Source organism: Monodelphis domestica, chromosome 2 (assembly GCF_027887165.1).
Source record: "Monodelphis domestica isolate mMonDom1 chromosome 2, mMonDom1.pri, whole genome shotgun sequence".
Taxonomy (NCBI): domain Eukaryota; kingdom Metazoa; phylum Chordata; class Mammalia; order Didelphimorphia; family Didelphidae; genus Monodelphis; species Monodelphis domestica.
The window spans coordinates 199471181-199493961 of record NC_077228.1 but is presented as its reverse complement, the minus strand read 5'-3'; the positions used below and the strand labels follow the sequence as shown (position 1 = coordinate 199493961).

Here is a 22781-nt window from a genome sequence, read left to right as displayed (position 1 = left end):
TGACAGAGATGTTGGGTAAACTGGGACACTAATGCATTGTTAATGTTGTTGCTCAGGACAGCAATTTGGAACTATGCCCAAAGGGCTATGAAACTGTGTATATACCCTTTGACCTAGTAATATCACTACCAGGTCTGTATCTCAAAAAGATAAAGGAAAAAAAGAGGAAAAGGAAAAAGACCTATATGTATAAAAACATTGATAGTAGCTCTTTTTGTGGTAGGGAACCATAAATTAGGGAATGGCTGAACAAGTTGTGATATATAATTGTGATGGAATACTGTTTTGCTCTAAGAAATGATGAACGGGATGCTTTCAAAAAACCCTAGAAAGACTTATATGAACTGATGCAAAGTGAAATCAGCAGAACCTAGAGAACACTGAACACAATAAGAGCAATATTATACAATAATCAACTGTAAGTGATTTAGCTATTCTTAGCAATACAAAAATCAGAGACAATTCTGAAGGACTTAATGATGAAAAATTCTATCCACCTCCAGAGAAAGAATTGATCAAAGCACACTATTTTTTTTTCATGTTTTGGTTTTGGTCTGTGTTTTCTTTCACAACATGACTAATATTAGAAATATGTTTTGCATGACTGCACATATATAACCTATATCAAATTGCTTGTTATCTAGGAGAGGTGGTGGAGTGGAGGGAGGGAGGGAAGGAATTTGGAAATCAAAATTTTTAAAAATGAATGTTAAAATTATTTGAACATGTAATTGTTCAAAAAAACAATTAAAAAAAGTATTTTGGAACATTAAAAAAAAAAGAAAAGGTTATCTACAATAAATAGGTGCTTCCACTTTCTCTTTCTGATTCTCTGTTTAACCCTTTACAATCTGGCTTCTGTCATTATCATTCCCCTGAAACAGTTACTAATGATCTCTAGTTGCCAGATTTGATGGCCTGTTCTCAATTTTCATTCTCCTTGACCTCTGTAGTCTTTGCCACTGTTTATTACTCTTCCTTGATACTCTCTGCAGTACACCACTCTTTCCTAGTTCTCATCCTACTTATCTGTTTGTCAGAGAAGATAGTCTCCTCTGAGACAGAGACAGAGACCCACATCTCCCTGTAGGTGTCTGTCAGGGCTCTGACCTGGGCCTGTTTCTCTTCCCTCTCCATATTTTATTTGGTGGTTGTTGTGGGAGAGCTAGAGAATAATCTGGGCCAGGTAGAGTTGCTCTCTCAAGAATGACAGGCTCAGATGGTTATCTTTAAAAATTAGAGAAATTTATTAGGTTGAATGCAAGTGGAATGACCTGAGAGGCAGGTGCAGGAAAAGGTCTGCCTCCCTGAAAAGATAGGGTTCAGGCCTTTTATGCTCTTTTGACAATATGTGACCAGAAATGGGGGTGATATACAGGCGTGGGAAGTAAAGCCCAGATGTCCCTGATTGTCCGACCACAAAAGAGGGTGAATTGCATATCTCAGGGAAAGAATGGATGTCTGAGATGCAAAAAGGTGCATATTGTAGCTGGGGGAAATGGATCTCTCAGAGACTCCCTTTTGTCATACAGTTCCTTCAGTTGTTTTCAGGTGGGCCAGCTCTGCTGGGGTGTAAGAATGGTGAATTCCTCATGAACTAACTGACCCAAGGTTCCTCCAGAGCTATGGGGGTCCTCAAGGGACCCAGTAACCCCTGCCATTCCATGCCCTCCCCCGGGGGATCCTGTCACCCATGCCAGTGATCTCATGGCCCCCTAGATTTAATTATTGTCTCTATACTGATGAGTCTTAAATCTACCTGTTGTGCCCCAAACTCTCATCTCCAACTGCCCTTCAGACTGGATGTCCAGTAGACATCTTAAACTAAGTATGTCCAAAAAAGAACTCATTAATAATAATTAATATTATTAAAGTACAAGGCAACCTCCTCCTCCTAGTTCCTCAGGCTGGCCAGCTGACTCTCTCTCCCCATATCCAAGCTATTGCCAATACCTGTCAATTTTACCTTTGCAACATCTCTGAAAAATGCTCCCTTCTCTCCTCTAGCACTGCCACCACTCTCGAGCAGGTCCTCATGATAACCTGCTGTGTCTGCCTGAGTCGAATCTCTCCCCATTCCATTCTATTCTCCATTCAGTTACCGAATGTTTCCAGTTTTCTTACACCTTACTCCCCGATGAGTACTCTTCAAATGAGTGACACTAACCCTCCGGCTTTCCCAGGAACACCCCACACTCTCTCTCTCTCAGCTTTAGGCATTTTTTTTTCTTCTGGCAGTCCTTGCCTGTCATGATCTCCTTCTGCTCCAACTATTTGACCTACCGACTTCCTTTATGTGCCAACTAAAATGGAATCTTTTACTGGAAGCCTTCCCTAACCTCTCAATTCTAATGTTTTCTTTGTGTGTTAATTATTTCCTATATAGCCTGGATATAGTTTGTTCTCTATATACTTGTTTGCTTTCGGTTTTCCCCATTAGATGGTAAACTCCTTGAGGGCAAGAATTGCCTTTGGACTTTTTGTATCCTCAGGTCTTTGCACAGAGTAAGAGATAGTAGGAAGGAAGTGAAATATGGGAGATTTAAAGGGAATTGAAAGGAAGAGAGGAAGAAAAAAGTAAGGATGAAAAAAGAAACACAAGAGGAGGATGTGGAAAGAGTGGCTTACGAGAAGAAAGGAGGGAGAAAAAGAAAAGTGAGGAGAGAAAAGAGAAGAATGGAAAGAAAGAAAGAATCATTCAGTAAGTGCCTACCCGGTGTGTGCTTGGCACATATTACCAGGTACCATGTGTTTTATAAATATCTCACTTGATACTCATAACAATCCTAGCAAGTTGCTGCCATTATTATTTTCGCTGTACAGTCGAGGAAACTGAGGCAGACAGCAGTTAAGTGATTTGCTTCGAGTCACACAACTATGAAGTATCTGAGGCCACATTTGAACTTGGGTCTTCCTGCCTCCAGGTCTAGCAGGGAGAGAAATAAAAAAAGAGAAGGGAGGAGAGAAAAGAATATGAGGAAAGAGAAACAAGAAGGGGAAGTGAGAAGAAAGGAAAGAAGACAGACAGGATATAGACAGGGACAGAGAAGGGGAAAATAGAGACAGCGGCAGAGACAGAAAAAGAGAGCCAGAGAGAGAGGAGATAGAGACCGAGATAGGCAGAGAGAGACAGAGAGAGAGTGGGGAGGAATGGGGCGGGGAGGGGGGAGGAAGAGAAAGAAGAGAAGGAAGAGGGAAGAGGGGGACCAGAGGACGAGGCGGGGCCGGGATCGCTCACAGTCCCCTCCCTCGGGGGGCTGCTCTTCTTCGAGCTCGGCGCTCTGAGGGCCAGGACCAGCCAGGCCAGCCCCGCGGGGGAGGGAGACGGAGGCGGGGCTGGAGCCGGGCGGCGCTGTCAGTGCGGAGCTGAGCGGAATGCAGCGGCCCGAGGCCTGGCCACGTCCGCACCCAGGGGAGGGGGCCGCAACGGAGGCGGCGGCGGCGGCCCGGGGGGGAATGGCGCCGGGGGCCGGGGCCACGGAGCCCCCGGGGCTGCGGGTACGCTGCGCGCTCGGGAGCGTTCGAAGCTGCGGCCAACTCGCAACTTCCCCAGCCCAGTGGCGGCGGCGGCGGCGGCAGCGGCGGCGGCGGCGGCGGCCAGGGCGCAGCTCCAGGAACTTTCGGCCACTGCCGTCGTCCGGGCTGGGGCGCGGGGGTGGGAAAGGACCAGACGGGGAGGGGAGACTAGTAGTGTGCAGAGCTCGAGTAAGGACTCTGAGAGGTACAAGAAGAAAAAAAGTTGTAGCTTTTGGTTCCAACTGACGGGGAGGATTTTGGGTCTGGGCTTGGCTGGGATTCTAGATCCATTTGGTATTGGGATGGGGCTGCAGGGTGTGGGCACAGCGAACAGTTGCACTGGGTACATCTATTGAGAAAAAGTCCGAATGCCCATTGCTCTTTGGGGATCCCAGACAGCCACAGCCACTCGAAAGAGAAGAGCAGGGTTGCCAAGTAGATAGGGGATGAAGGGTGGGGGTGGGGAGAGGGGAAGCAGCCCCTCCTCCTGGCTGGTTGGAGACCCAGCCCTGTGGATGTGTCGGATTCTCCATCTGATTGACATTCCCAAGCTCTCTGGGAAAGTGGATCCCAGCCCTGGCTCAAGTCCTGAAGCTCTGCAATCGGGAGGGAGAAGTTTCTAGTGGGAGGGTCAGCAAAGGACCCCTGTCAGTCTCCCCGGCCCAGGTTCTGTGATACACTCCGACTTAGACTCTGGAGCAGTCAGTGCATGACAGAACTTGGGCTTGGGTGGACCTTCTGCACGGAGAGGGGCACCCAAGCACCAGGCCTTGGCCTCTGAGGCCAGGAGTAGAAGCTGGCTGGAACCTCAGCAGCCTCAGAAAAGGGGCAGTCAGTGGGGATTTCAGGGTTGTGGACAGTGAGGGGACTCTCCAGAGTGGAGTCAGGTCTTCTATGGATCTCCATGGAAGGGATTCCCCGGAAGCCTGAGGAATCAATCTTTCTTCAGTAGAGAAACTGGGATGACTAGGTCTGAGGGACGCTCTTCATCCGGCTCACTCTGCCTTTCCTTGGGGTCAGTTGCAGGAACCATCTCTCTACACTGTCAAAGCAGTTTTCATCCTGGATAATGATGGACATCGGCTTCTGGCCAAGGTAACTCCCTGCCTCTCCCTCTCCCTGTAGCCTCCCTCACCAAAGAGGTCTCTGGGAATATAACAAGCCAGAAACCCAAAGATGAGAGAGGAATCCAGCCCAGTGTAAGACACTAGATCTGCCCCACAGTATCCCAGCCTAGATTTTGTTAGAGGTCCAGCCACTCCCCTGTCGACTTCAGACTTTCAGTTTGGGTTGCCCATGGTTTGGGAAAGGAGTTGTCGTTTCACCCTGCAATATCTCTCTGAGGAGAGTCTTATCTTTCTCCACCCTTTCCACCGACCAGATGGATCCCAAGAAAATAAGAGATGTCATATTTGGCTTTTTAGGGATTTAGAATCATGAAGCAAATAAATGGAACTCAGGAGTTCCCGTTGCTCCAAATCTAGCAGCTGAGCTGTTTTCATTATCTTGTTCTGTCAGTTTCAGTTGTATCTGACTTCCTGACCTCATTTTGGGGTTTTCTTGAGCAAAAATGCTACAGTAGTTTGTCATTTTCTTCTTCGGTTCATTTTGTAGATGAAGAAACTGAGGCAGACAGTTAAATGACTTGCTTGGGGTCACACAACCCGTGTCTGAGGCCATATTTGAACTCAGGTCTTCCTGACACTGTGCCATGTGCTTTATTGCCTGAGCTGTCTAGCTGCCACAAGTCAAACAGAGGTTAAGTGACTTGCCCAGAGATTCACACAGCTAATAAGTGTCTGAAGTCATATTTGAACTCAGATATGACTTGACTGCAGGCTTATCACTCTATCCACTTGGCTGCCTTGCAGATTCAACCATAGCTAGCCCTTTATAGCTGAGAACAAATCATAGGGTCATAGGATTGGTTTATTTATTTTAAAACCCTTACCTTTCATCTTGGAATCAATACTGCTTATTAGTTCTAAGGCAGAAGAGCAGTAATGAGGGTGAAGTGACTTGCCCAGGGTCACACAGCTAGGAAGTGACTGAGGCCAGATTTGAGCTCAAGACCTGGCTCTCAATCTACCAAGCCACCTAGCTGCCCCCCCAGGTCACAGGATTTAGAGTTGAAAGGGACTTTAAAGAGGATCTAGTCCGTCCCCCTCATTTTAAAGAGAGAAAACTGAAGCTTGGAGGAGGGGAAACAACTTGTCCATGGCAGGCATATAGCTAGTAAGCACGAGACTGGATTTATATCCAGCTCCTTAGAACTGGTCTTGAATTTAAAGTTCCATCCAGACATGGTAAACACCATTTTTTCTGTAGCCCCTTTTCTGTTGCTCAAATTGTGTCCAACATTCGGTGACCCAATATGGGTTGTTGTTTGGGTTGGTTTTTTTTTTGCAAAGATACTGGACTGGTTTTCCTTGTCCTTTCCCAGCTCATTTGACAGATGAGGAAACTGAGGCAAACAGGATTAAGTGACTTGCCCAGGGTCTATACAGCTAGGAAGTGTCTGAGGCCAGATTTCAGCTCAGGTCTTCCTGACTCCAGGCCTGGTGCCCTATGCATTGCACCACCTTGCTGTCAACATCCCCTTCCTGGAAAAGTGCTTTCCATAAATATAATTTCAATTATTATTCAACCATGAAAATCACCATGTTAAAAATGGTGATGCTGGAGAGGCGACAGGACTTTATAAGTCCTTACAGCATGCAGGGATATAAAGCTGAAGTCTACGGTTCTCTTTGGCCAAGGCTCTCTTCCCTGCCCCAGTAATTAACTGAGCATCCTCTCTCGCTTGAGCACTCCAGGCGACTTGTCCGTCCAGAATCCTAATACCAGGCTATTGCATAGTGGTCCAGCATTCAGGCTGCAGCTTCTCCATCCCACCTTGGAGAAAGGCAAAAGGGAAGCTGTGCAAAGCCTCTAGCTAAATAGCTAAAACAGCTCACAAAGTCACTGAATATCAGATCTGGAAGGGACCTATAAGATCATCTACTCAAACCCTTCCATTTTATAAATAAGGATACTTAGCAGGGAAGTGACTCGCTCAAAGGGGGCAACAAGGGCTCAGGGATTAAGAGCTCTGGGCCTGGATTCAGGAAAATCTGAGTTCAAATCCAGCCTCAGACACTTCCTATCTGTGTGAGCCCTTTGCAAGTCACTTAATCTCTGATTGACAAAAAGATCCACTGGAACCACTGTAGAAGGAAATGGCAAAGGAGTCCAGTTATCCTTGCCAGATAAACCCCAGGGAGAGCTCTGGTTCCTGGGGGCCACAAAGAGTCAGACAAGATGGAACAACAAAAACTTGCTTAAGGTCACTAAACTAGTGAAATGTTGGAGTCTCAGACACAGGTCTTCTGACGCCAGGTTCTAGAGCTGGAATGTTCCATTCTTCCTATTATGGGAAGCCCCAGAAATTACCCCAGGCTCTTAAAAAAAAAAAACAGGAGGGAGATTTGCCTTTGGTAAATTTCTCTGCTGAAGGAGTTAAGCTCCCTACATGAGGCAGAACTTTGGCTAAAACTACCTTTTGTGGATCAAAATCAATAGGGAGCCAAGTGTCATGGAGATTGTTCCCCTGATGTAGTCTAAATCAACTTGGCTTATTAAGGCCTCAAAGCAGCTAATGGATCTCCCATAGTTTCTAAAAAGAAAACCTTTATCAGGCTTGAAAAACAAATAAATACTTTTCTTTTTAATGGAGTTGGGGATGCTGAATGTGTTTGCTCTAGGTAGACCCTAGGGATCCGAGGAGCACTAGAAGAGGGGGCTCTGCAGGGAGACCAGGCTCCGAGAGTCCAGCCTGCTGGCTGTCACTGCCCAGCCACATTCATCTGATGTCCAGGCCCCACCATCCCCACAATGCCGTCAGCTCTTCTTCTCCCTTCTCTCTAGTATTATGACGACACATTCCCCTCCATAAAGGAGCAGAAGGCCTTTGAGAAAAATGTCTTCAACAAGACCAATAGGACTGATAGTAAGTGACTGCATTTCCATCATTGCCCTCCCAATTAATTGACTTCTGCTTCCCTTCTCACCCCCAAACTCTGTTCTCCAGCCAGTCCAATTTTGCTCCTTCTCGTCCTTTTTCACCCCCGAGACTTCATATAAACCATTTCTTTTTTTCCATTTTTAACCTTTACCTTCTATCTAAGAATCTATACTAAGTATTGATTCCAAGGTAGAAAAGCGGTAAGTGCTAGGCAATGGGGGTTAATCGACTCGTCCAGGGTCATGCAGCTAAAAACGTGTCTGATATCAGATTTGAACCCAGAACCTCCTGTTTCCACTGCCATTTCTTTTGTTTGGGATGCTCACTCCCTGATGCTGACCCTCCCTTCTGCCCCTCTGCACACAAGCTTCTTACCTGTTTTTTCAGTGAAGCCTTCCTGGTGTCAGCATCTCCAGTCACCACCCGTGCTCTCTTATTACCTCACCTATATCCCACTAAATGTTTTGGTCCCATTTCTAGCTTCCTCTCACTTGGAGGAGTTCCCTGAGGGCAGAAGCTATGCTTAACCTATCAAAGGAAGAGCTCTTTTTGAGCTTGGCCTCCTTTCTCTGAAGACATTAGACCATAGATTTTCTCACCCAGCCCATATCTTTAGACTGTAGGCTTGTACCCCTGCCTTTAAGGAAAAAATATGTTTGGGGTCCACCAAGGAATTACGGGAACGTATAGTCAGTCAAGAAATATTTATTAAGTCCCTGCTATATGCCAAGCACTGAGTCAAGATCTGGGGAAACAAAGAAAGACAAAAGATGGTCCCTGGTCTCCAGGAGCAACCAAGATGAGGATGAGTAAGATGGGGCTGGTGCACTGAGGCTAGAAGGAAGGTGGAGCATGAGGCCCAGTAGGAGGGAGCCTTAATGTCCTCCCTTTCTTCTCTTCACATCCTTTAAGGTGAGATTGCCTTTTTTGGGGGCATGACCATTGTCTACAAGAGCAGCATTGACCTTTTCCTGTATGTCGTAGGCTCATCCCAGGAGAATGAGGTGAACACAAGGGCTTGGGGGGAGACGATATGGGGGACCAATGAAAAATATGGAAAGAGGGTTGGTATGGCTTGGGGAGAGCTTCTGAGGGTTTTGTGGGCTGAGTATTGGTTTTCTTCACTGTGGGGGGCATAGTGATCTAGTCTGTCACCTAAGGAAAATCCTTATGCCTTCCACTTCTAGAGAAAGAACTGTAGGAGTAGAAATGCAGAAGAAAACATAGGATTTATCACTTGTTTATTTGGGTATATGATTTGGGGTTTTGGTTTAGAAGATTACTCACTTATAAAAAATGAATATAATAAGGAAAATCCTCAAGCTAAAAAAGACCTTAAAACTATTCATGTTATTGCATCCAGATGAAATGAAGCTCAATTTATTTTAGCTGGCCATTCATCCTTTTCTTATCTCAAGAAAAGGAGATTCCATGATCTCTCTTTGTAGCATGATCTGACTTCACTCAGATGGGAAGCCATGCACTTCCCTACTAAGGTCTAACCACAGTCCTACCTGCTTCAGGGCCATCCCACTGCCTCTCAGGAAAAGAAAAACCACTCAACCCATAGGCATCTAGTATTGTTTTTAGAAAGTCTTTCCTTGGCCTTACTAGGTCTGACCTCTTTCTTTTCACTCAGCTGATGCTCATGTCTGTCCTCACCTGCCTGTTTGATTCCCTGAACCATGTGTTACGGTAAGTGTCACCGAGACCCTTGAGGTGAGAGTCATCCCCCAAAAAAAGTGTATTTCACTTTTTATATCCATGTTGAATATAGTCACAATCACCAAAAAAAACCCAAAACAACTCATCTCCTAGACACCTTCTATACCAGAGAGATGCCTATCTCAGCTGTTCCCCAAGCCTCAGTCCCCTCAGAACTGGAAAGAGAACCCTCCTTCCTCTCCAAGTTCTCATTCTTAGCCCCCTTGCCTTTTGGGTGACTGCCCCTGTAGTAGAAGTCTGAGACGACCCACGAAGAAGGTTGGACTACCGTAAACCAAGTTAGGTTCCTTGATGATGTGGGCCAGTGAGGGGTAGGGTAGATCCTGCCACAGGATCAAGCATGTTCCTTATTCTCCATCCCATCATTTCCCTCCACCCCCCCCCCAATCTTGAACACTTCTATGCTTTTTGGGAGAAGGTAATGTTGGGGGACCCCATAATCCCCTGCCAGAAGCAGGCAGTGGCTCAATTGGCTTACTATACCTTCAGGAGGAACATAGAGAAACGCTCATTGGTGGAGAACATGGATGGAGCCTTCCTGGTGGTGGATGAGATTGTGGATGGAGGGTAAGAAGGGAATGGGTGGGAAAGAGGGCCACTGTGGAGTGTCAGGGACCTTCATATGATCCCATCTAGCTTTGGCTCTGAGCCTTAGCTTTTGCGGAAGGCAAAAGTATGAATAAAATTCTTTTTAGCCCTAAAATTCTATGTGAGAGGTGGGCTGTGATTGAAGGGCCAATTCTGGAGTCAGAAAGACCTGAGTTTATAAAGTGCCTGATTCTAATACATACTAACTGGGTAGCCATGAGAAAGTGACTTAATTCCTCAGTGCTCCAAGCAACTTTTAAGATAATAAATTACTGATAAATTGGTTTTTTTTTATGTGAATGGGCATGTTCTTTGTTTTTTATTTTATTTTTTTATCTTTTATTTATTTATTCTTTTTAAAAATACTTATTTATTTTATTTTTTTTTTTGGTTACAATAATTACTTTATTTCCCTCCTCCCCTCCACCCACCCTTTCCGCAGCCGACATGAAATTTCATCAGGTATTACTTATTACTGATAAATTGTTGAACTACTTTGGTAGAAAGAATTTCTTTACCATGAGTTCCTTACATGGGTAAAACCATTTTTCTGCACCCACCCCTCACTTTCCTCTTCCAAATCTATATAAATGTGAGTTATTATCATTTAAAAACACAAGACCAGGGGCAGCAGGGTGGCTTAGTGAATGGAGAGCCAGGCCTAGAGACCAGAGGTTCAAATCACTTCCTAGCTGGGTGACCCTGGGCAAGTCACTTAACCCTCATTACCTAGCCCTTACCACTCTTCTGCCTTAGAACCAATACACAGTAATGATTCTAAGATGGAAGGTAAGTTTTTAAAATTTCTTTTATTTATTTAATTAATTTAGAATAGTTTTCCATAGTTAACATGATTTATGTTCTTTCCCTCTCCTCCTCCCATCCTCTCTCATAGCTGACATGCAATTCCACTGGTATTACGTGTGTCATTGATCAAGACCTATTTCCCTATTATTGATAATTGCACTAGGTTGATTGTTTAGACTCTAAACTTTAGAGTCTACATCCCCAATCATATCCCCTCGACCCATGTGATCAAACAGTATTTTTTCTTCTGTGTTTTTACTCCCACAGTTTTCCTCTGGATGTGGATAGTGTTCTTTCTTTTAGATCCCTCCAAATTCTTCAGGATCACTGCATTGCCACTAATGGAGAAGTCCATTACATTCAATTGTACCACAGTGTATCAGTCTCTGTGTACAATGTTCTCCTGGTTCTGCTCCTTTCACTCTGCATCACTTCCTGGAGGTTGTTCCAGTTCCCATGGAATTCTTCCACTTTATTATTCTTTTGAGCACAATAGTATTCCATCACCAACATATACCACAATTTGTTCAGCCATTCCCCAATCCTTATTTTCCAATTTTTGGCCACCACAAAGAGTGCAGCTATGAATATTCTTGTACAAGTCTTTTTCCTTATTATCTCTTTGGGGTACAAGCCCAGCAGTGCTATGGCTAGATCAAAAAGCAGACAGTCTTTTAAAGCCCTTTGGGCATAGTTTCAAATTGGGAAGGTAAGGGTTTAAAAAAAAAAACAAATTACAAGACCATTATAGATTATTTTCAGCTTTCCACAGTACATGTAATTTGTAAATCCTAGACCAGCTTCTTCCTAATGCATAGCATGTGTTCCAGTTATTTTCCCACACTACTTAGAGCTCAGAGAACTGTCTAATTTTTTTAAACCCTTACCTTTGTTTTAGTATTAGTTTTAGTATTAGTTCTAAGATAGAAGATCAGCAAGGGCTAGTAATCAGGGTTAAGTGTCTTGCTCAGGATCACACAGCTAGGATGTATCTGAGGTTAAATTTGAACCCAGGTCCTTCTGACTCTAAGCCTGGCATTCTATATAGTGTTACCTAGCTGCTTCTTGTCATTTTAATCCTAGCCAAGGCCAAATAAATTTAGTAAGTTAAATCTGATGGAAAAAACACAGAATCAAATACTGAATAGAAATTAATTTTTGGATTATCCACTATTCAGAGATTATCCAAATAGTGGCCACCCAACAATGATGCAGATAATTAAGAGGTGGCATAAATGTCTATGGCCTTTTGGACAGCATAAAATACCTTATACACAGACTCTTCCCACTCTTGAAGAAAAATCTCAGGGTCTATAAGGGAGAATGGAGAGCTAACATCTCTTTTTTTGTTTGTTTATCTTCTCTCTCGGAATCAATACTGTGTAAGGGCTAGGCAATGGGGGTTAAGTGACTTGCCCAGGGACACAGATAGAGGAAGTTTCTGAGGCCGGATTTAAACCCAGGACTTCTTGTCTCTGGGCCTGGCTCCCCATCCACTGAGCCACCCATCTGTCTCCGAGAGCTAATATTTCCTATAAGCCTCAGACTTTCTTTCTTTCTATTTTTTAAAAAGGTTTTTGACCAATTATATGTAAAAACAATTTTCCACAGAAGCTTTCTAAAGTTATAGGATCCAGATCGTCTTCCCTCTCTTTCTTCCTTCCCCCTTCTGGAGCTGGTAAGCTCTTTGATCAGCCTCAGACTTTCTTGGGAAAAGAGGAAGCCCTTAATCGAGAGAGTAGATTTTTACAGAAGAATGGTCAGGAAAGAAGGTGGTGCTTGTTATAATTAAAATTGTTGATGTTGTAAACTGTAGTGAGTTAAATGGTGAAAGATATAAATTGTGATAGATATAAGAGAGGGTGAGTAAATTTGACCGCAGAAAATATGTTTCACTACAGTGTCTAGGTTTTTAAATCAAATATAAGGTGGTTGCCAGGGAATATATTCCCAAATATTCAATATACCCAAGTCAACTGGGTTTTATAGAGATTTTAATTAATAATATAATGAGTAATAAAAGGAAATAGAGAAAAAGGAAATAACTATGAAGGGCCTTAAGCCAACATGGCCTAGACCTGAATCTTAAGAGAGAGATCAATCAGTCAGTCTTTTATCACTCACCACAAGGTCTGTCTAAAGCAAGGATGTCTGGGGAACAGAATCTCCCCAGAGGGAGTTCCAGCCAGAGTCAGCCTCCCAAGGGACTTCTTCTCAAGAGATCTTCAAAGGGCCTCCTCTAAAGGAATCTATCTCCAAGGATCCTATCTCCAAGCCTCTCTCCAAGGATCTATCTCCAAGGATCGCTTGCTCAAGAGATACCTTTTCTTATATAGGGTTTTTTTTTCTATGTCACCTCCCCTAAGTTCTTCCATCTACCAATCACCATAGATGTTTCCTAAAGGACAGCCCATCTGAATTCCTGCTAAGTCGACTAATCTCCTCAGTAAGTCATAACCAGAGAAAATGCTGCTGTGTCAACTAATCCCCTCAGTAAGTCTGAACCAGAGAAAACACAGCTAAGTCGACTAATCTCATTAAGAGAAAACTTGCCCTACCCTTTTAGGTACCTAGCATCCCATTGTATCAATTCTAAAAAACAGGCATGGCTCAAAGAACTCCTTGCCTTATTATAAGCATGGGTCCAAATACTTTCATTGTTTAGCAAGGAGTTTTCTCCCCTAAAGCAGTCTTAAGTATGGGTGGAGTAGAGGTCCTCCCATTTCTGATCCTGGAGAGTTCTCACATCAAAATGGGGAATGTTTCCAGTAGGGAATTTGTTCCAATGGAGGATTCCTCAATGTGGAAATTTTTAACATTCACAAGTCTGAGAAATTTCAAGATTTACATACTTCAGCATTGGGAAAATCCTTGATTTTACTAGAAGGGAATGGAATACTCTGGGGAGAGACTATGACCTCAGGACAAAGTAACCAAAGAAACTGACCGGAGCTTCCGGGAGGTCAGGCACTGGGATATCTCCCTGCTGGACTGAACCTTGGACAGAGCTCAGAGCTGGGCGTCAAGGGAGGAAACAGGGGAATGCCCAGCTCTCAGAGTCCCCAGAGGCTGATAGGGGGACACAGTACCTAGTATCAGGGGCCACCCAAATGACAGGGAAAGATAGGACACAAGTACACAAACCCTTGCAGAAATTATTTAAGAGTACAATAAAGCAAAATTAAAAAAATAGCAATAACTCAAATTTATGTAAAGAAAATAACCCATTACTATAGTGTCTTTTAAAAAAAAATTACCTTCTGTCTTAGTATTAGAGTTGTAAGGGCTAGTCACCCAGCTAGGAAGTGTGTAAGGCCAGATTTGAACCCAGATCTTCCTTGACCTGCTTATCCATTGTGCTACCTACCTGCTCCTACCATAGTGTATTAGGGGGCAGCTAGAAAGAGAAGTGGATAAAGTTCCAGGCTTGGAGTCAGGAAGACTCATATTCTTGGGTTCAAATTAGCTGTGTGACCTTGGACAAGTCACTTAACTCTGCCTCAGTTTCCTCATCTCAAAAATGTCCTGGAGAAGGGAATGTCAAACCACTTTGTTGTCTTTGCCAAGGAAAACCCAAATGGGGCCATAAAGAGCCTGACATGACTAATTGACTCAACAACAACAAAAAGTGTTTGACAGTTATGAAACACTCACCATACAACATTGAGAAATCATAGGGATCGTAGGTGTATAGATTTAGAGATGGAAGAGGCCTTATAGACCTTTGAGTCTGATATTTTCATTTTAAAGATAAAGAAATTTAGATATTGAGTTAATTAATTTGCTTAATAAGTGTATATAGTGAGATTTGAACCCAGGTCTTTCTGATTCCATATCCAGTATGCCACAGATGAGGAACCAGAAACCCAAATAAGTTGAGTGACTTAGCCAAGAGCATACAACTAGGATGTATCAGACCTGACAGTTGAAAATAGACAAATAAACAGAGTAAAACCTCTGTGATTTGAATAAGATAAAGAGGAAGGACAGTCTGGTTCCTTGCTGAGGGAATTCCCTACATCAATGCTGAATGCATCTGCTCCATAATTTGTATTTTGAAAGGCAGCTAGGTAGCACAGTGGATAGAGTGTCAAGCCTAGAATCAGGAAGATCTGGGTTCAAATGTGGCCTCTGACAGGTCCTAATTGTATGACCCTGGGCAAGTCACTTACCCAAATTTATCTAGACTTGCCATTCTTCTGTCTTAGAACTGGCATTAAGGCAAAAGATAAGAGTTTTAAAAAATTATAGAAAATGACCAAATAAGATAATGTTTAAAAGGGGAAAAAAATAGTTCAAGAGAATTACCTGGAGAAACTGGAAAATGAAGTGGCTGGCCCAGGGTCCCCCAGCGAGCATGTGTCAGAAACAGGATGGGAACTTGGGTCTTCTTGACTCTGAGACTGGCTCTCTGACCATGAAATCAAGCTGCTTTCTTTGATTATGGCATTATTAAAAATTATTTTAAAATTAAATTATGAAACATTTTGTTACAATCCAGAATGGTACCTATTAGAACTGAGGACAAAAAATGGGGGGCAGTTCATAAGGAAAATGGGTGAAAAGATTTATAATTCATAAGAGAACTTAATTACATAAGAACATTTCCCTAATGTCAAAACTCTTTCAAGGACATTAGTTTATGGTTGGACCTAGGGGGAGGGGAATAAGCATTTATCATATTCTAGGCACCACTGTGCAAAGCACTTTTATAACAATTATCTCCTCTAAATGAGTACATCAATAAAATAAAGAGCAGATCAATGAATTGGGTCTGCAGCTAAAAAACCCAGAAAAACAATTATTTCATTTAGTCCTACTACTGCCTTAGGAGGTAAGTATTATTATGGTCATTTTACAGTTGAAGAAAACAGGTTAAGTGACTTGTCTAGGGTCACACAATTAGTAATTATCTGAGGCTGGATTTGAATTCAGGTTTTCTTGACTCCAGGTCCCATGCTCTATCCACTGTATCACCTAACTGCCAATAGAGGTTGAAGGCATAATGGAAGAACCCCTAATTTTGTGAGTTTTGGGCTTTAAAAAGTTATTCATTTGAGTGGGTTGCTTCTACTCATAAGTCTAAAAATATGCTGCCCAATAGGCAGCATAACTTGCATAGGATGCTAGATTTGAAGTCAGTAAGACTTGGGTTCAAATTCTATTTTCTGACCCAGACAGTGAGACTGAGGAAGTAACTTAACCTCTCAGCCTCAGTGGAAAATGGGGATAACAACACCTGAAGTATCTGCCTGCCTGGGTTCTGCTTCTCCTATTGAGATAATATATTGAAAGCACTTAGCCATCTCGAGGAACTTCTGTGTCAGCTGTCTTTCATGATTCAATGGTAATCACACTGTATGAATTCTTGGGGCCAGAATGAATGAAGTTTTACTGTGTGGTACAGAGGCTTAAGTACTGGGCCAGAAAGGGGGTAGGAGGAAGGATTTAAAGGGAAAGGGCAATCCAATAAAGTAAATCAATCTAGTAATGTCAGGGAAGTCTTTCAGGAGGAGATGAGTGTTGATCTGAGTTTTGAGAAGCAAAGAATAAAGGGGGAAAGAAGGAAGGAAGAGAAGAAAAGAAGAGAAAAGGAAAAAAGGAAGGAAGGGAGGGAGAAAGGAAGATAGGAAGGGAGGGATAGAGGAGAAAAGGGAGATACTAAAGAAGGAGTGAAAGGATGAAAGAAAGAAGAGGGGGAAGGAAGAGGGGTGGAGAGAAGAAGATGGGAAAGAAGGAATGGAGGAAAGGGAAGGGAGAGAGGGAAGAAGGAAATTAAGAAAAGAGGGAAGGAGGATGGAAGAAAGGAAGGGAGAAAAGAAGGGAGAGAGGAGAAAAGGAAGGAAGATACTAAAGAAGGAGTGAAAGGATGAAAGAAAGAAGAGGGGGAAGGGAGAGGGGTGGAGAGAAGAAGATGGGAAAGAAGGAATGGAGGAAAGGAAAGGGAGAGAGGGAGGAAAGAAATTAAGAAAGGAAGGGAGAAAAGACGGGAGGGACAAAGAGCATTTATGAAGAACTGTGCAAGTACTGAGGTCCCAAATGTAAAAGCAAGTCACTCTCTGGTCTCAAAGGAGAGGAAATTGGGAAGATAGATAGTTTTGCAACATTTTCTTGTGTTGTGTTTATTTTTAGTGTAATCCTGGAGAATGATCCCCAGCAGGTGATCCAGAAAGTAAACTTCAGGGTAAGGGTCAATCTTCTCTCCCTTCTCTGTTCTGGTCTGAGGCCCTGGGCTTAAGGGGAGTGGGGTAAGGGAGGGAGGGGGGGTTGGGTGGAAAAACTCTCTTCCCCTCCCCCCTTCTCTTTTTCTCTCCTTCCTGGGTACTGTAGTACCCACTACCAAGAAGGCTGGAGCCTTCCTTCCCGAGGCATTCTGGTCCTTGACTTGGCTCCCAGGAGTTGGCCGGATTTGGGGCTGCCGGGAACTGAACAGAGAGAAGGACAGGTTTCCTAGAAAAAAGGATGGGGAAGATGTAATAAAAGAGAAAGCTCATTGCCCTCTTAGACCTTGGGCTCCCCCACCTCCCCCCACCCCTACACTCTCACCCACTTACCCCAGCCCCTTTGGATCCCTAAGCACTCGATCCTCATTACTATGAGGATCTTTGCTCTTTGCCAAAGAAGTAAACCATGTCCGCTAAGAAAAATATTGAGTTATAATAGGAAATGTACTAGATTTGAATCCAGATTAGAGATATCAAAACATGTAGCTGTCACATTAGACCGGACTGGGGACCAGATTAAAATGTAATTGGGGAATATTTACCAAAATAAATAAAAATACAATAAAACATAAATAATGTTACATTTGAAAACGCAATCAATATGTGGTTCACAGGGATGCTTCTGTCTAGTGTGGATTAGTGGCCCCCTTAAATACTTGAGGGTGATTCCAGTGTTCTCGAGGACTTTGGTTCAGATCTTTCTTTGCTCTTCTGCTTCTTTGCATGACCCTGGACAAGTTATATCACTCCTCTGAATCTCATTTTCTCCGCCTAGAAAGTGGGACCAGTAATCTTTTCCATCATCACCTCAGAGGATTGTTTGAGGAAAGTGTATGTTAAAGCTTGAGGCTCCACATAGGGGAGGGTAATTATTACTAAAATACAGTGAGGGGTTTGGACTAGACTCTCAGTGAGGCCCTTTTCTCTCAGTTCTATGACCTTAAAATTACCCGGCTGCCTTGGCCTTGAAAATCATTTGGCCTAGTCTGTTTTCCTCAGCAAGGTAGCTCTTTGGATAGTGCCAGGCCTGCCCTCAGGCTTTTATCTTCCTGAGTTCAAATCTAGGCTCAGACACTTCTCACTTAACCCCGTTTGCTTTGGTTTCCTCATCTGTCAAATGAGCTAGAGAACGAAATAGCAAACCACTCCAGTATTTTTTCCCCTTTAAAACCCTTCCCTTCTGTCTTAGAATCCATGCTAAGTACCAATTCTAAGGCAGAAGAGCGGTAAGGACTAGGCAATGGTGGTTAAGTGACCTGGCCAGGGTTACACAGCTAGGAAGTGTCTGAGGCCACATTTGAACCCAGGTCCTCCCAATTCCAGACCTGGTGCTCTGTGCTACCTAGCTACCCTCACTCCAGTATCTTTTGCCAAGAAAACCCAAATGAGGCCATGAAGAATCAGACGCAACTGAAAACAACTCAACAACAATGGATGAGATTCCCTCCCTCACTCCTTCCCCCAAACATCTGGAGAAATCCAGAGGTTCTGGTTGCCCAAGGATGATCTCAAGGCTTAACTTGGGGGTGGGGTGAGACAGGCGCCCGTCTCTTGGCCATCATTCCGTCCTGCCCCCTTTCCTGTGCCTCTCCTGCTCAGCTCTCCTCTTCTGCCCTTGGGTGTACCCCCATATGCCCCACTCTCTCTAACCCTCCCTCCACTGGCTCTGCTTCCCCACAGGTAGATGACAGCGGCCTGTCTGAGCAGAGTGTGGCCCAGGTAGGCATCCTGGACTCAGGAACCCAAGAGGGGAACACTATCTCCAGGGAAAGCTTGAGAGGAAGGGGAAGGCACAGGGGCAGACAGGAGGGAGGGGGCCACCATAAGCAGCCCTGTGATGAGAGGCACACCGCAGAAGGCTCCCGGGAGACCCCCGGAAGGATGAGAAGGATCTGGCACCCTGGGCGCGGGCCCTCCATAAGAGGCCTCAACTTCTTCCTTCCCTGTTGACTGAAGCAGGAAAAAAAGAGCTTCCTTCTCCCCCTCCTCTTCTTGGAGTTCATGGCTATGGCTAGTTCTTGGACCCCGTGGAAGGATTCAGACTGTTCCCTGACATCCCCCACCAAATCCTTATTCCCTCTCGCCCTTAAACCAGCAATAGGAGGCCCTTCAAGGGCTCCCGTGTGTAGCGTAAGCCACAGTGGCCACATCTCTGTATGGCCTGCCTGGGAGGGAGGCGGGCACCCCCCACCCCCCGCAGTGGTCCCAAACCAGCGTCCAGCTGCCTAAATTTGCCGCTTGTGTATCTTTCCTCTACTCTGCCCTACCCTACAGGTCCTTCTGCCCAGACTAATCCTGTCCGCATGAAGCTCCCTCCTCCAGCATTCACTAACCACCTTCTTGCTCTGTGGCATCGGCTGAGGCTTGGCGATGAGCTCGCCCTCATGCTCTCTCTTAGGCTGGGCCCCAGGTTTGGCACCCATGTTTCCTCCTCTAGCTCCGGCTTCTCTGGGCTCCTTCCTCACTCATCCACCTACTCCTCCCACCCCAGAGAGGCAGAGCCTGCTGCATCCGATGACTTTGGGGTGGATAGAGGACCGTGGCTTGGAGTCGGGAAGACTCGTCTTTCTGAGTTCAAAACTGGCTTTAAACACTTACTGTCTGACCTTGAGCAAGTCACTTAACTCTGCCTCAGTTTCCTCAAATATCCAAATGAGCTGGGAAAGGGAATGGCCAACCACTGCAGTATCTTTGCCAAGAAAACCCCAAATGGGGTTGCCAAGAGTTGGACGTGACTGGAAAATGGCGGAAGGAGAGAGGTTACAAGGTGGCTCCCAAGTACCCAGCTGGCCAGGTTTCACCAGGGGATGAAGAGAGGCCCGGGCTCCTTTAGTGAGTAGGGTACCCAGAAAGGATCAGTGGCGCCGAGTTGGGACGTGCTGAAGAACCCAAGATTCAGCGTCTCCCTTAGTAGCTGCCCCTGAAGAAGACGGGGTAGAGGGTGAGGAGGGAGCTTTGTGGGCAAGGGTTAATGGCAGAGGGGCCGATGCCCGAGGCCACATCCGCAGCACTGGCCAGTGTAGGAAGAGGCCGGCCTGAGCCTTTCTTTGTGGGTAAAGAAGAGTCTCCACACGTCCATGGCCTCCCTGAGCTCCTCTGCTATGTGTTGTCTTTGTGTGTGCGCTGGGGATGGGATGGGGTGGTCCAGGCATGCTGGATGCTATCAGCACCACGCTGTGCCACCCCCAGCTTGGGCAGCCTTCCCCTGCCGTGCCACATGAGCAGCTGGGACGATAAAATCAGACCGCCTGGACAGGAGAGGGCCGGGAGAGGTGCCTGGGTGGGGCACACCCCCTCTCTCCTGGCCTCCGCTTGGACGTGGCACGGCCACCGTGGGCGGGACCCGGCTCCCTGCTCCACCAGTGGAGGAGGGTGGGAAGATGTGAGCGCCACTCCCTTTGCCCACGTGTCAGCAGATGGCAGCGAACCTTGAGCTGTCAGACGAGTTTGGGAATGATGGAGTCGTTTTTGAGTTCTGGCTGAGACCAGAAAGCAGGAGTCTCCACTCCCCAAATGGACCCCCCCTTCCCTTCCCTTCCCTTCCCCTACGGGGCCAGGAGAGAGATGCTATTGCCACCTAGTGGCTAAGTGCCAGCCCTGTGGCATCTCTGAGCGGAGATCTTTCACCTAGAGTGGGGCGAGCTTGGGACGGGTCTCTGGGTAAACTGACCTCTCCTGTTCTCTCTCTCTCCCTCCTCCCCTCCCCCATTCCCCCAAAATAGGTTCTACAGTCTGCCAAGGAGCAAATTAAGTGGTCTTTACTAAAGTGAAAACCGCAGGAGCCAAACCAGCCTGCGCTCCCTGGACCAGTTCCTCAGACCTGTGAAGTGCTGAGGACCCAGAGAGACAAGAGGGTCCTTCCCTTTTACCCTCCCCAGCCCAGAATCCCGAGTTCCTGGCCTATAACACAGCAAGTCCTTCAGTCTCCAGCTGGGAGGCACTTTGGTCATCTTCTAGACCCAAACATCGGGAGAGGCTTTCCCTCTGTATTCTGAAGTGGGAAACCAGCCTCCGCTTGAAGTTCCTTGGTGACAGAGAACTCATTCCTGGCCTCCCTTCCCTCGCCTGCTCCCCATGCCACCAGCTCATCTGACTCCTTGAAGGGAGACTCCTTTGTCTCTCTGGGACCTGAGACCAGACACTGAATAAACCAACTTTTGTCTCCTCTCTGGGGTTCCCTGTTTCTCCTGACCTAAGAGGCTGTGTGTGAGTGTGTGTGTGTGAGTGTGTGTGAGTGTGAGTGTGTGTGTGTGTGTGACTGGTGTTGGGGCAGTATGTGTCCTTGTGCCTTCCCTGGTCCTGCCAGGATATGTGATCTTGCGTTTGGGGGTGACGCGTCATGTGAGAGAATAAGGGGGACAAGTGATGCTGAAAGTGTGTCCTACGGGTCAGCACGTGGTGGGTCCTCGGCCATTCCCTCACTTTTTCCTCCCTCCCCCCTGACCCCCTAGTGGTTGCTGTGGCCGGATTGAACCTCTGGACCAGCCATCATCCCCTGTCTTGCCCTATCTGGACCTCATCAGTCCTTTTGTGACTTGTAAGCTGGCCTCTAGAGAGTTCTCCAGCCCAGTCATCATTTTCATACATACAGGGATGCTGTGTTTATGGGGCTAGGTGGCTCGGTGAAAAAGAATACCTATCCTGGACCCAGGAAGACTCCTCTTCTTGAGTTCAAATCCATCCTCAGACACGTCCTAGCTGTGTGACTCTGGACAAGCCACTTCACCCTGTTGGCCTCAGTTTCCTTATCTGTCAAATGAGCTGGAAAAGGAAATGGCAAACCACTCGAGTATCTTTGCCAAGAAAATCCCAAAAGGGACCATGAAGAGTCAGCAGTGACTGGAGAACAATACTGTGTTTATATGCTAAAAGGGGGCGATTTGCAGCTTCAAGAAAAAGTTGAGAAGAAGCAGGCAGGTGCACTCACCGCAAATATGTGACCAAACACCTACCTGAAAAGATTGCGACAACACACCTGCCCTCAGACTGGGAAGGCACCCAGAAAGGAAGTAAAGGGATCCCAGGACATTTGGGGAAGGGAGAAGGAGAAAAAGTGGAAGCTTCTTCCAGGCTAGGGTCTTTCCTTGGTACACAGGCTCAAATTTATCTGCCCTTCAGAAATGGAGGGGACCCAAAGGTCTAGCCCTAGGTAAACAAGTATCCCTCTGAATGATAAAAGCAGCAGCTAACATTTACCCAGCACTTACTGCACTTTACATAGATTATCTCATATGAAACCTCATAACTCTGGAATATGATGCTACCATGAGTTCATTTTACAGATGAGCAAACAGGATTAGAGAGAGCACTTGCTCGGGGTCACTGTAAACGTCTGCGGCAGGATTCAAAGCCAGCTTCAGTGTTCTGCGCTCCATCTTCTGCAACAACATCATCTCTCCTTCAGGATGCGACAACACAAAGACCGCTAGATTTGGAGTGACGGGTTCTGGATGAAAATGCGATCACATTTAACCTCTATGACTAAGGCGACATTCAAGTCATCTCTCTGGGTTCTAGTTTCCTCTATCGTAAAGCGAAGTTGGACCAAGCCATGATCTGGAAACTGCGTTCAGGTCGAGAAAGAACTTTCTTGAGGTTGCCTAACATCCAAGCCGCGATTGGCTCATTTCTCCGTCTGCAGCCCCGCCTTCTTCCAGGCAAATCTAACACTTTAGTCCCACGCTTAGCTCCACCCCCAGGCCGGCATCTGCAATCCTGTAGCGCCACCTGGAGGATAACTTGGAGTATAGCAAAGCAGTGAAGCATTTGCGGGCTCTGCCCCTCCTTCCTGCCATGATTCCCTACTCAGTCCCCACCCTCCGTCTCACTCTTCCACCTCCCCTAGGTAAGTCTTGGGTTCCTCCCTAAGGATCCTGGTAACAACTTGGCCACTTAAACCCTGCTCGCAGCTCCTAGCA

General features: G+C 45.7%; 1 protein-coding gene and 1 non-coding gene across 4 annotated transcripts; both read left to right on the top strand.

Moving 5' to 3' along the window:
- Positions 1-3296: 3296 nt before the first annotated feature.
- On the top strand, positions 3297-21030 carry COPZ2 (COPI coat complex subunit zeta 2). 3 transcript variants are annotated; one of them, XM_056816849.1, is made up of 9 exons: positions 3302-3498; positions 4537-4611; positions 7423-7504; positions 8432-8523; positions 9159-9214; positions 9734-9811; positions 16772-16823; positions 18544-18582; positions 20586-21030. In XM_056816849.1, the coding sequence occupies exons 1-9, from the start codon at positions 3376-3378 to the stop codon at positions 20631-20633; spliced, it is 645 nt and encodes a 214-aa protein (XP_056672827.1). In that variant the 5' UTR covers positions 3302-3375; the 3' UTR covers positions 20634-21030. The 3 variants fall into 3 exon arrangements, with proteins under 3 accessions (XP_056672828.1, XP_056672829.1, XP_056672827.1); XM_056816850.1 differs by lacking the exons at positions 18544-18582; positions 20586-21030 and adding an exon at positions 16970-17454 and having other exon boundaries at positions 3297-3498; XM_056816851.1 differs by lacking the exon at positions 18544-18582 and having other exon boundaries at positions 3298-3498.
- MIR152 (microRNA mir-152) lies at positions 4173-4245 on the top strand. Its single transcript, NR_032182.1, has one exon. It is a non-coding gene; the product is annotated as a microRNA mir-152 (primary transcript).
- Positions 21031-22781: the final 1751 nt, after the last annotated feature.

What these genes read in the sequence shown, in the direction of transcription:
- COPZ2 (XM_056816849.1), top strand. Translation starts at nt 3,376, where the DNA reads ATGCAGCGGCCCGAGGCCTGGCCACGTCCGCACCCAGGGGAGGGGGCC. An exon ending in CAAGACCAATAGGACTGATA is followed by an intron (nt 7,505 to 8,431) that starts GTAAGTGACTGC and finishes ACATCCTTTAAG; the next exon opens with GTGAGATTGCCTTTTTTGGG. An exon ending in TCCAGAAAGTAAACTTCAGG is followed by an intron (nt 16,824 to 18,543) that starts GTAAGGGTCAAT and finishes GCTTCCCCACAG; the next exon opens with GTAGATGACAGCGGCCTGTC.